Below are 14117 nucleotides of genomic sequence, written 5' to 3' on the forward strand. Positions count from 1 at the left end.
CTAGTTGAGAACTTTCTAACAGGCGCACGATGGAAGACAGAATAGCACCAGCCTTGGTTAAATCCTCTGGCTTGGCACAGTCTTCCAAAGTATCTCAGGTGCTATGGACACACTTGCTTTCTTTTAGGGAGGTTGGATTTCTTTGTTTCGCATCATCTTTTTTTGTTACTCATTTTACAGTAAAAGATCAAAAGAACTCATTGCTTGAGAATTGCAGCATTTCAGCGATCAGATATGATATTCAGACAAACAGCACTATTGCAAACGGTTAAATAATGTGCTCACATCTGGTGTGATACCGTCTTGAGGCTGCAGTGTGGTTTCTGAATGTGGCATATGTATGTTTGGGGCTCTCTTGGCATGAGATCTGCTCTTACAAAACAGTAATATTGTCTGCTTTAAAGTTATACTTGATGTTCTGCAATGCTGGAAGCATCAGCAACTGAGATGGCTCCTGGAGGTGCATATAAAAGTAGATATTCCAACTCATCAGAACTTTGGCCACATGGAAAAGGCATTGTATCCTCAAACTCTTTCTTGGGAAGCAATATAAGCTTTCCAAAGTCATATAGAACTTTCTTCTGCACTGATAATATATTTTTTCAATATACAGCAATAAATGTGGTTTCTCCTTCTCTTTATGGAAGTCTTTTTAAAGGAGTTGATCATTCTCAGTAAGGTGAAGACAACCCTTTAATACTTAGTTTTTAAAAGAATCACTGCCTGCTTAGAAATGGATATAGTGCAGATGCAGAGAGGCCTTGGCATGTCACAAACGTCAGCCATTCTCCTTGTGCCAACGAGGGCCAATCCATATGTGGGACTATAGAAGACTTATGTGCAGCCATGGGGCGAGGATAGGGGATGCAGTGTTGGAAAGATAACCCATTTCTCCTGTGCCATTTTTCTTAGTTAATGCTCACACCGAAACTGCCAATTGCTGAGGAGGGGGAAAGATAGGTTCAGGATGGCTTTCTGTCTCATTCCCCTGCCACTGTTAATAACAGCTTTGTGGAGAGAATAATTTAAAACCAGGGAAATGGCACAGGGTAAGATGGTTTCCCTCTGCCCCCTTATTGTTGCTGCCCCAGTCCAGTTTGGGGGTAGTCTGAAATGCATTAGATGTCATCTGGTTTGGCCTGATACACATGGTGATCCCATCATATCTGTGTATTAGACAGCACAGGCAGTGATGTTTGAATCTCCCATCTCCTTATTGCCCTGCTGGCAGAGACAAGGGAAGGAAGAGCAGTTGAGAGGACAGTGACATCTTGTCCCCACCTTGTCAAAAAGCAGAGCAGGGTGTCCCACCCTGGCCCTGGAAGTTCTGCTGTCAGGATATGCAATGCTGTCAATTCCATTGTGTCAGGCCTACTTGCAACTTGGCCATTTTTTCAAAACACTTGAAGTATAGTGGTACCTCGGTTTATGAACTTAATCGGTTCCGGAAGTCCGTTCTTAAACCAAGGTGCGCTTTCCCTAATGAGGTCTCCCACCGCCAATGCCTTCTACCGTTCGGATTCTGTTCTTAGACCGAGGTAAAGTTCTCAAACTGGGACACTAATTCCAGTTTTCGGGGGTTCATAAACTGAATATTTCGTAAACAGGGCTGTCCTTAAACCGAGGTACCACTGTACTGATCTTCTATTGTGTGGATTGCAATAGGTTGCATATAGGCCCTTTCAAATTGACATGTGCTAAAATGGTCTATGTTTCTAGTGTGCCCTGTTCCTAATTTCTGGCCTTTTTGTGTATTCATTTCATTTTAGAGTGCGAATGACTCTCCCTTCAAAGAGGATCTGGATGCAATGGCAGAGGGGGGAAATATTACCTCTCACTTTGAATGGGAGGTCTCAAAGCACTCAGTGGCCCTTAGTGAGAGCCCAGTGTCAAGCCCGCAGGAGTCTGCACATACTTGTGAATCTGACACTTCTTCCACAAGCAGCAAGGAGCAGGAAAAGCAGGGTGCTCTCAGTGAGAGCAAGGAAGACCTAAGGTGTGGAGAGGGATTTTACTCAGATGTGGAGAAAGAGGCTGAGGACTCAAAACAGGATGAGATGGAAGTCTATAGAATCCCTTCTTCACCTCCATTGCACCTCCACGAACAAGAGGAGGAAGCCTGTGATGTTGAAGGGGGAAAAGGGGCAAGTGAGCCACTTAGCAAGCTAAATGGAGAATGTCACAGCTCAAGTATTGATAATGAGTTTCCTGCCCTCATTCGCTGTTTCCAGGTAGTAAATGTGAACTTGAAACATCTCTCTTTTTGCAGTCTTCTCTGCTACATTTTCGGAGTCATTCTACAAACACTGCAGCAAGCATATGTCATAAATCCATAAAGAAGGATTATGTTTCGATGGCCTGAAATATTCCCCAAACTAATCAACCACTTAATCTCCAGTCTATAGGAATGATTCCCCTCATCTACAAAGTAGATGTATATTTTATTAAAACAATTTTTAAAAAATTATTATCTCCTGACTCAAGCAGAATATATTTAAAAGAAAAGGAAACCGATTCTAAAAGGCATCAGATTTTATGAGATAGTGCTAAATGTCTTCTGTGTGTTGTAAATACATTGCAGAAAATATTGAGCTAAAAGCAGCCAGCGCCGCAAGTCTTTCCATTTACAAGAACAAAACATAGCTCTTTGAGTCTGTAGTCATCTGATTTGGAAATCTCTGAGGAAACACCTGCATTTGCCCATCAAAGTAAAAAATAAATAAAAATTGCCTGCTCCAGTGTTCTTAACAATCCCATCTGCTAAAATACCTCAACATTTAATCTGGTAATAATCAAGGTGATAACTGTCAGACTTTGAAAAGGTGACGGGAACATAACAGAGTGGGAAAAGCCTGGTGGTGCTCTTACTAATATTACATTCTCTTTTGATTAATTATCAGGTGGTGGCACAGCTGATTTTTCTTTTCCTGTTATTCTTGAGATTTGAATATCCATAAATAATGATCTGATGCTGATTTAATAGAAGCTACTGGACTCTACACATCTCACACTGGCTGGAAATCATACATTTGTATAATCTCTTAATATACTAGCATATTAATCAGACTTGAGCTCCTCCTAACCATAAAGATTCTTATCCGCATGCTAAATTTGGCTTACCCTTTTAACTATGAAACAGTTTCCATATTTTAGTTTGCAGATGGTCACATTTGGCCAGGAAGCTAGGGGGAAAATGTTATTTGCATTTTATCTCCAAACATTGACAGATGACTTTCCAAAATGTGCCTTTAGTGCAAACAACATAGCAATTGAAATTTCTATATGGAGTCCATTGTGCTTTTATCAGATCAGTATTGTAATGGTTGTCAGTAATATTGTTAGAGTTTAATGGTACTAAATGTGATTTCTCTCTCTCTAAAATCCTGTTTTGTAGCCGCCCCTTGTGAAGACTCAGACAGTTACTATCTCTGATGTGTCGAACACTGTGAAAAGTGAAATTCCAACGAAAGAAGTTCCTATTGTCCATACAGAGACCAAGACTATAACTTATGAAGCTGCACAGGTAGGCTGTTTCATAATCCGGTGGTACAGTTTTATTGTAGCGTAAATAGTCTCAGTGAAAATTAGAAAATTTGATATCAATGGGACAAGCTTACCTGAGAGGAGCTTCACAGGTTTAAATTGTTGTGAGAAATACCACTGTTGACACCAGTGCTTTCTGCACCAAACACAAACATAAATACATATCTGGGAAGTCTGATCAGGCTTGAGTTTTCAGACTTTTGTACATATATGTATGGCATCTAGGCTTTCCCTCTTTGCTGCGGAAAAGAGTGGTGTAATGCTGTTTCCCCCCTGCATCGATCACAATGAGTAGAGCTTCCCAAACTATATGAGGATTATGCCCACTATGCTTGCACAATAGCCATAACACTCATGGAAGGCACAAAGAAAGGGAAGAAAGTGTGCGCTAATAGGGGAGGCTGCAGTTTGCAGCTATTTGAACCTGAACCTTTAGATTGAACTTGAACCTTTAGACCTTTACAATCTTTACATCAATTTTAAAACATATTACATTAATTCCAAAGCCAGATTGCAGCCCCAATAAAACTTTCTAGAAGTTTTGATACTCCAACTGTCTTCTTGGTTATTAACCCTTTAGGAAGAATTTAATGAGGGAGATACTTCCTACCCAGTGGATATTGACTTTCTGGGGAGAAGTATCAAAACTGAAAGTAGCTTGTGGCTTCTGAGCATGTAGTTTTCATCCTCATGCATTCATTATAACTTGTGTGAGCATATATATGCCAAGTTTTGTGTCTGTTTTGCTTTCCCTATACAGTCATATCTCGTGTTGCGTTAGGTTCATGTTGCATCTTTTTGGCTTGCGAACACAGCAAACCCGGAAGTGTATACCTCCGGGTTTCGCAGCAGAAGCATTCTTTGCGCATGCGCAAAAGCGTTCTGCACGCTTCACACATGCACAGCGCGCTTGCTTAGAAGTGCCGCTCTAGTCGTGGACTCTTTGGGGTGTGAATGGCGCCCTGGAACTGATCGTGTCCCCAACTAGAGGTACCACTGTATACAATACCGTGTTCCCCAAAGCGAACTAGTATCAATGTCAGAATTCACGGACAAGGCTTCATGTTTTCTGCAGGCCACAATGAAGTGTGTAATGCACCTCCTTGTCAGTTTTGATGGAAGTTTTGATTTATTGCTACCCAAGGCTGTAGAGAAGATCTGAGTCCTATGACCAGCTCACTTTAACCCTGCCACCTAGGGCAGGCTAATAAGACTCAGATTATTGTATCACTGGGGGAAAGTGTTCCAATTTGAAAAGTCCCTGAATGGGGGGGGGGGGGACCTACCAACTTGGACTGAGCAATACTGACAGGTTGATTGAGTGGTTGGTGGTGGCAGAGTTGCACGAACTCTTAGGAGAAACTAATTTGAAAGAGTAAGTCCAGTTGGTTCAGGGCAGATTTGGGGATTTCAGTCCTCTTTTGCTGCCCTCATGGATTATCTGAAAGGGAAAGTGTGGCCCGGCACATTCTTTTTGATGTTCCATACAATAGACCATCATATCCTTTGGGGGCAGCTTAATCAGTTAGGAGTTGGAGGCACTGCTCTGGAGTGGTTCTTCTCCTACATGATTGATCAGAATTGGAAGACAGCAGTGGGTGCTATTGCTCAACTCTTTGGGGATTTATATTGTGGCATAGCAAAAAGTTCCATCTGTGATCTCTTCTGTTTTTTAGTATCTATACACAGATACTTCAGCCAATCATTCAGCAGTTTTGGAGTATCTTAAGTATGACACCCTGCTTTATCCCCCCCCCCCCCCTCGAATCCAGGAGTAGCCAGGTCTTCCCTGTTCATCTTAATGAACCATCCACTGCTGGGTTAGAGAGTTATTCATGAGGCTTCACTCCCCTTAGAGTAGCAAATATCCAGCATAGGAATGCTACTTAACCTTGCCTTGCTCCTTGATCTCAGGTGGTAGTCATGATGAGGAACACTCTTTTTAATCATTTAGCTTGGTGAGCTGACTACACCCTTTTTTCTCTTACAAGGATTTTACTTCAGTCACCCATGCTTTGTTCCCATTTAGATTATTGCAGTGTGCTTACTTATCATTGCCTTTTGAAGTCTGGCTGGAATTCAGCTGCCACTGAATGTGGTAGCTTCCATATTAAACAAGGGAGGCCCCAGACAGTGTAGAACTCCAGTCCTGGCTTCACAGCATGGATTGCCTATTTGTTTCAGGCCAGTTCCCCATGTTGGTTCTGACGTTTAGAGCCTTCATGCTTTAGGAACTAATTTCTCTAATCTCTGCATTCCACCTGCTAAAATAAGGTTAGCAGCAACACAGGGTAAGGCTTTCTCAGTGGCAACGTTTTCTGTACGGAATACACTTCTTCAGAAGAACTGCTTGGATCTATCCTTTTTATTTTTCTGTCTGCATGTTAAAAAACTTTTTTCATTTTTAAATGCATTTCCCATTTGGCTGGTGAGTGTACTATGCAACATTTTCCCCCTCTTGGTGTTTCTTAGGAGGAATGTTAGGATATGAATTTAATTTTTTTTAATTGGCCCTTTTTAGTTTTAATGCTTTTGAACTTTTGAGTGAAACATTTTGGTAGTGCCTTTTGACAGGGAATGACGTTTATCACCTGGCACATGTCCAAATTCTGTTCCTAAATAGCTGGTATAGAGCTTAGCTATCCACTACATGTTTTAAAATTATCTGCATTTGTAGAGGTTGATATGTTTTGAATATAGCTTCACATTATAAAAATCCCTCTCAACTTCATGTCTAAGTAGGTTTTGGTCAGCTCTGGCAGGGAGGTTTGCTGGCTGAGTTAAAACAATTTCTGTGCTATTTTGTGCCAACCATACAAGGAATAGCCACACATTCTAGAGCTGACTCCACCTGAGAGATGTTTAAAATGTCCTCATCACATTTGAATATGTTGAAACCTTGGAAATTGTGTGATATCTGTTGGATGCTGCTTCCACCTAGTGGACACTCTGAAGGTATTGCATTTGATATTTCAGTAAGTTTCACAAACCCTTGTAAAATATTAATTAATATGTAATTCTAACAAACAAGCACATGAGCAGATATCTCACTGTGGCACAAATATGTTTAAAGGCAGACTAAGAAATATTGGTGTTGTTCTTCCAGTCTGAGATGGCAAACCAGGGGAAACATCCATTTGCTGAAGGAACCTGTGCATAGCTAATTTTTTCAGTCTAATCTGTCATGGTGACCCTTGGAAGTTTTTTTTATTGTTAGACTACACATAAACACGCACACACACTATCAAGGTCATTGTTTGTAGTTAGTTTTTACTAAAGAAAAAAAAGAGCTCTCTTTTTTAGCATAGGAACAAACACCTGGGTTTTTAAAGCTTTCTTTCCGCCTTCAAAAAGAGGTAACCACCTGCTCCAACACATACTATGGCTATCCTCTTTGAGCCAAGTCTCCCCTTTTATTTCATTATGTTTGTGTGGCTATCCAGCTCCAGAAGCAGGACTGAGGCTCAAGCTACCATTGTGGCAACAAGGAAGTAACTCTGAGGGTGCTACAAGTTTTGTCAAACAACTCACTAACCAGATTCTGAGGAAACAAAGCATTATTGTTCAGCAGGTATTAAACCTTGGTGTTGAATTAAGATTTAGGTTTTTTTTTAGTTTGTTTCTGCACAGCAGCATCACTGTTTGGATGGTGCTTAGATGTTCTGACAGATTAGGCACATGATGACATAGGAGTTTTGATGCCCCTTGCTCTGCGTAAGCTTTCTTTGTACCTAAAAATGGTTGAAATGTTGCACCAAAACATATTTAATGTAGTTATCTAGCCCTTTTTGTTGAAAAACTAGTTCACTTTGGAAACGTGACTGGAAAGTGTGCTTTCCCTGGGGATTTTTTGTATCGCATTACCTGAGGACTAAGAGAAAGGGCAAAAGATAGTGGCAAAAACCTGGAGAAATTCTTACTGTAGCAGTTTTGTCCAGTTCCTAACCCATGCAACATGGAAAGCATAGTATCTGAATTTGAGACCACAGCTGACAACGGATTATATTGTTGTATTTTGCTCCCTGACCCAGTTAGCTAAGCTGAACTCAAAAGTATGATGATGGGGACTTTCAGGCTTATCGCTTGCTGGAGGTCTTCATGGCCAGCTGCCATGGATTTAGCTATTGTCTGTGCAACAGGCCCAATATGAAAAGTACAACTTTGTTGTTGAATCTTGGACAGCTTGCCACCTTCTGAGTAAAGGTGGCCCCATTTGGATTTCTCTGGATGCAGAAGTATTCAGTATCACCCAGTGGCAAATACCCCATTTTGGGGCAAGCTGCTCAAGAGGATGGTACTGGTGGTCCATCTTCAGGCAACTTCGGAAGAGACTGAATATCTATATACATTTCTGTCCAGCTTCTGGCCTGATCATGGCAATGAAACTGCCTTGCTCGCCCTGGTTGATGACACTTGTCGGAAGATAGATGGGCAGCAGGGGAGTATGGCCCTTCTTGTTCTCCTTCAGTTCCCAGTGGCTTTCCATACCATTGATCATGCTATCTTTCTGTAATGGCTCAAGGAGGGTGGGGGCCCAATACTTTTGTGGTTCTGCTCCTACCTACAGGGTTGTTTCCAGAAAGTAGTCATGGGAGACACTGTTCAGTGCCATGGAAGCTTTCCTGTTGTGTCCTGCATGGTTCTGTCTTATTTAAGATCTCAGTGAAGCTGCTGGGAGTCGTCATCAGGAGTTGTGGAGTGAAGTGCCCTCAATATGTAGATGACACACAGACACACACCTGAATCAAAGGAGGCAGCTGAGGTGCTAGACAAGTGTTTGTGGGGTGTGGTAGGCTGAGTGGGGGCCAACAAATTGAAAGTGAATCTTGAAAAGATAGAGAGGTGTTATGAGTTCCAAGTTCTTGAATCTAGGAAGTAGGAAAACTTCCACTTGTAGATGGGATTACACTACTAGGAGCAGGTTCATGGCTTGCAGGTCCTGCTGGATTCAACATTGTTACTGAAGGCCCAGGTGGCCTTTGCGGCTAGGAGTTTCAGCTATGTTTGCTTCACCAGCTAGGGCCCCTTTTGGATAGAGATTACTTGACTACAGTATTCTGTGCTCTGGTTACTTCTGGATCATTGCAGTGAGTTCTACATAGGGCTGCCCATGAAGATGACTTGGAAACTTCAGCTGGTCTAAAATGCAGCAGTCAGTTTATTCGCTGTGGTTGCCTTTGGAACTCGTATAACCCCTGCTGTAAAAAAGCTGCACTGGTTTCCAGTTTGTTTCTGGATTCAATTCAGGATGCCCACGCCCTAAACACCTCAACCCCCAAATATCTGAGAGACAACTTCCTTCCCTACAGACCCTCTTGGGGGTTAAGATCTTCAGAGAGTGCCCTACTGGTAGTTCCATCATCCATGGAAGTTTGCGGGGGTGACCTGAAAAAGAGCATTCTTTGTGGCGGCCCCAAAGCTGTGGAATTCCCTTCTCACAGAGGTGTTTTGTTTGGTGAAAGGTGAAGATGCACCTCATTGCCCTCACCTTTGACAGCTGAGACCCACCTGATTCCTGTGGCTGCATTTGGTTCTAACTGTTTTTAATACCAAATTTTTAATTCTTGTGTCATCCTCCTGACTCCACAGAAGGCGCAAAGGAGAGCGTGGAAACCCAATGCTTCTTCACTAAGGCTTGCCATATCTAATTCATGTAGTGCTAAATTATGGTTTAATGTTTTGTGTGAAGACAACCATTAGTTGCAATCCTGTGCCGCATTGATGCAGATTTGATTAGTAACATTAAATTATTGCAAATTTACCAACAGCCTTCTGGCTCATTACACTTTGCCGTTGTAGCCTTCTCTGCTGAACAAACAACTCTCTCTAAGTGAGCAAGGAGATAATTTATACTTGTTATGTATCTCTGCCATAGACTGATGATGGCAGTGGGGATTTAGATCCTGGAGTTCTGCTAAGTGCTCAGACCATCACTTCAGAGACCACCAGCAGCACTACCACTACCCAGATTACAAAGGTAAAATACAATAGTCTCAAGTGTGTGACCTCACTGATAAGCTATTTGCGTTGACAGGGAATGAGTTGTACAAACTCTAGTCTCTGACTGTCTTTAGGTGACCCCTCTCTAATGGGATTGGCAGCTTGTGGCACATCAGAGTTTTACTGACTGTAGGGTTCATGTCTGCTTCCTTTTACTTGTCCTGTCAGTACTCTAGATGTGACACAGTCACCAGTGATTCTTCACTTGAAGGTTTCAATCTAGGACAAATGGTATTCAGAATACTGTTCAACAGGATTTTCCCTACCATTTCCAACTTCTTTCCAATGGTATGGAAAGAAGCTGATGGAAACGAATCTCATTAAACATACATAACCTACCTTTTTCCCTAACGTGGAACTCAAGGCAGCATACATACTGTCCTCAGATGGTCTCCTATCCAGACACTGACCAGACCCACCTGGATCTTTCTAGCTTGGAGAAATGCATACTAACCCCACTTTGAACATCTTTCAACACGGAAGTCTTTTCCCAAGCTAGGTACACAGATGTTTCCAACTTGGGAGTTATTCACAGGAGGTTCCATGTTGTTAAAGTAATAAGTGGGCAGCTACCCCGAGAAGAGACCATTAGCTAACATTATCTGGGACACAGGATTCATTTGAAATAACCAATAGAGCAAGCTCAGCACACTGTTGCTGGCAAAAGAAATGGTGTTTAGCCGTATGTGTCTAGCATATTCTCTCTGCTGGGGCTAGCCTACATTAAAGGACCCATTATATTTTAGAAATCAAGGTCAGAGATTGCTGAGAAACACAAATTGCCACCAGAGATTGCCAAGAAGCACAGATTACTACTGACCTTTGTATACTAGATGATAGTACTAAAGAAGAAAGCATCTCCAATACCAAGTCATTCTAAAGTGCAACAAATATATTTAGATAAGGCTTCAGCCATTATGTGGTCCCCATTATGTGCTTCACTTTGCTTCCATACTCCACGGTCCCTCAAGATGGCGGTAATACTGGAATGTTCACCCACCCGATTGTGTTGAGGAGTCTATATGGATTTCAGATGACTAATGTGGAAAGTGGCTTTCAAACATTGTAGCTACTAGGTGCAGTGATACCACATGGAAATAATTCCAAATAGTCTTCACAATATGGGGGAAGCTTTACTACTTGGTGGAGATCTCTCCAGATGCATCACATGTGAAAATGTGTGGCAGAAAAATATATATATATGCCACGTGTGTTGCAATACAATTGACCCAAACGAACATGTTGTAGAGCAGCCGACTACAAGATAGTCATTTTTTTAATGTGTTGTTTGCAGATGCGCTCTCCTGCAGCACCAATGTTACTGCTGCTGTTAGAAAAGCATCAAAGTTGAGGGCATCAAAGCTGCAGTAAGCTTTTTCTTGAAGGCAGCCACCAGAAAGAATTCAAAGGCAGCTTTGTTTAAAGGAAATGTATTAGTCAAGGAAGCTAAAAGACCTCTCTGTTTTGAGGGATGATGTGACTGACAGTTCAATGGTTCCCTAATCTCAGTTATCCTCAATCCCATTAACTTGACCCTGGAAGGGAAATCCTGGTCCATGTTCCAGAAAGAATGCTCTAAGGTTCATTGTCACCATCCTGTACATCACTCATTCTAGAATAGATGCCACTCTTGCAATTTAAGTCATGTCTACAATCTTTATGAGTATGAATGCTGGTATCACCACCCCCTGACATTATCTGCACAGAACCCTGTGGATTCAGCCTGCTCTTTCTTTGGGGCTTTACTTCTAATTAGGTTTAACTGAGTAATTGCCTCTACCTTTATACCGTTGCTCTTTGGTAGGGCAAGTTCGCATATTACTTAAGGCAAGGGGCAGGAATAACATAATGAGCACCATTCTTTCCTAGGGCTTGAAAACATGTAAACCAGTAAAGTGAAAAAGGTCTTTTGTTTCAAGTTCCTTTGAGTTAATGAATAGTCTAACTTCTCTTTTCCTTGTCATTGATGTTGCCATCATTTTTCTTTATAAAGGTTTTTCTTATTTTGGCTCATCTAATCTTTCCAGCTCTCAGTGCAAGATCTAAGTGCTGTTCTGACCATTCATACTTGAAGATATGTGTCTATATGGAAATTCCTCCATTTCTTTTTTGCATTCTTAGGATATCAGCAGAGAAAAGTAATTTCTGAAACAATTTTATTTTGGTCTCTTAGGGAGCCCCTCACTGGACAACCTCTCCAGCAATTGGGAAGATAAGCAACTGTTTGTGTAACTTAGGTTAAAAGAGGATTCCATAAACACTGTTGGATTAAAGTATGGCTTTCTCCACAGTTTATCCTCCAAAGTACTGGGTATTTATAGGTCCACATCTTCCTCCTGAGGGGAATTTATATTTAATGTTCAGGTGTTGCGTGGTTTCACTTAATAATGGAGAAGTATTCTTGTGTTAACACAGATAAAGGCATTTCAGCATGTATAATAATAATAATAATAATGATAATAATAATAATAATAATAATAATAATAATAATAATAATAATAATAATACCCCACCTATCTGGGCAGCTTCCAACACATTTAAAAACATAATAAAACATCAACCATTAATAGCAACAATCTGATCCAATATTAAAAAGACACAACAACTTTAAAATTAAACAATTTATATCAAAAAAGCAATATTCAATCATTCAGTCTAATAGTAAGCAGTAAAATTAAACATCAGCAAATAAGAAAGTTTACGCTTATCAATTACAATAAAGAATTACTAATCTATAATCAACAAAATAGTGAATCACAATGCATAAAATACCACAAAACATACAAAACCACATTAAAAGGATCAAACTGATACACAATCTAAGGTTTTCTGGACTCCATTTCATTTGGACTAACAGAGTGAGAAGACAAATAAGTTTGCCAGTAGGTTAGGATGATTAGATTATGAAGCAATTGTGCTGTTAAGCATTTCTATTCATCTTCCGCAGCATTCCTTCAATGACTAGGTTTGTTGCTTACACACCTTTACCTCTCTTTGTTTTTGTACCAGTTCTCCTGGTGTATAAGCAGTGTGTGTTTGAATCTAAGAGTTTTCTGCTAGCATGAATTTGGTTGAAAGTGGAACTGTGACTTTCAGTCAATTAGATAAAGTTTATTGTAAAAAAGGACTAAAGACGCATCTCAATCGTCCAGTGGATTTTTTAAAGTATCATTTTTAATACAAGTACTTGTATTTGCAAGCACAATCTTAAGGCAAATTCCCTTCTTCTTTCTCAATCAGGAATTGATGCTTGCTTTACCATTATCTAAAAGAAAGATTGCAGAATCTAAAAACAAAATATGTTTTTAAAACATGTTTTTTCATAAAAACTGTTGTTTTTATTCATATGTATGTGTAGTCAAACAACTAAAACACATACAATGAATCCACTATGATTTCTCTAATTGGGTGGTAGTCTGAGTAGAAAGGCAAATGTTAGTAGGGCTGTTTCAGATATTACTTTCCCCCATGTAGATGTGAGCATTCATCCTATCAGACCATAGGACAAAACCTTTTTTTCTAGTTTCTTTTTTTTGTACTTGCTCTTTGTCTTTCCTCTCCCTCTATTTCTCTTAATGTGGAACTAGCTTTTTATGCAAAAACTGAATAGGGAAAGGAGGAAACAAAGATGTATATCTTTATAATGACTAGGTCAGTTATTAAGTGGACACACAAACTTTGTGTCTGATAAAGGTCTGCAAGATCTAAGTGCGGTTCTAACGATTCATACATTGAAGATACGTGTCTATATGGAAATTCATCCATTTCTTTTTCTTTCTTTTTTGCATTGTTAGGATGTCAGCAGAGAAAAGTAATTTCTGAAACAATTTATTTTGATGTCCTTTATGTATTTTTACGTGTGCTGTAGTCTGCTTTTCTTAGGAGCCAGTATAGCCCTGAATGTTAAGCTTTGGATCAAAGGAGTCTAGGCTAGAGTGGAATCTAACATGTCTCCATTTCAGATCCCTGTTTTGAAAAAAAGGAGATAGTGTCCCTGAGAGCTTGGTCACTATTGTGGGTTTGAACAAGATAAGAATTGTGTAAAACGCAGCTGCCATTGGGAGCCATATAAGTACAACAACCCTGTGATAGCAGTTATCACACACTCCATTCACATTTCTCACTATGGCCTGATTCACATGTCTTGCTAAGCTAAACCATGGTTTAGCATAAGCATGTGGACTTCTGGGAAGGAAATTGCAGCTTCTTTGCTCCTTCTCAGTCATTCTGCTGCTGTGCCGAGCTGAGCCAAGCGACAGCTTGGTATAGAGTATCATTGGAAATTGGAATTGTGGTTTATGTCTCTTCAAACTAAACATGAGCTGTAACCAAAGCTTGTCCTATTGCTTATGGCTCATGGTTTGCCTGGCAGAGTTAAGCCACGAGCCAGGGTTCAGATGACACTAAACCAAACCATGGCTTAGCTCAGCACAGTGCAACAACAGAGTGACCAGAAAGGAGTGAAACAACTGCAATCTCTTCTCCAGGAGCCCCTGTTCTCTCATGTTCACCATGATGTGCAAACCAGGCCTGTGACAGCAGTAGGAAAATCATTTGCATATCTATTAAGCGTA

The 14117-nt window shown here is 40.6% G+C and overlaps 1 protein-coding gene across 50 annotated transcripts in view; it reads left to right on the plus strand.

Moving 5' to 3' along the window:
- Nucleotides 1-14117, plus strand: part of EPB41 (erythrocyte membrane protein band 4.1) — a 136124-nt gene that overhangs the window by 114273 nt on the left and 7734 nt on the right. For 27 of the 50 annotated variants that reach the window (XM_083454821.1, XM_083454803.1, XM_083454804.1 and 24 more), the window contains 2 exons: nucleotides 3395-3523; nucleotides 9419-9520. In XM_083454821.1, the coding sequence (XP_083310947.1) occupies nucleotides 3395-3523; nucleotides 9419-9520 (231 nt within the window). Of the gene's footprint in view, nucleotides 1-1769; nucleotides 2232-3394; nucleotides 3524-9418; nucleotides 9521-14117 lie in introns of all 50 variants that reach the window. The other 23 variants (XM_083454807.1, XM_083454808.1, XM_083454817.1 and 20 more) reach the window with 3 other exon arrangements.

Source organism: Podarcis tiliguerta, assembly GCF_965153285.1.
Source record: "Podarcis tiliguerta genome assembly, chromosome: 8".
Taxonomy (NCBI): domain Eukaryota; kingdom Metazoa; phylum Chordata; class Lepidosauria; order Squamata; family Lacertidae; genus Podarcis; species Podarcis tiliguerta.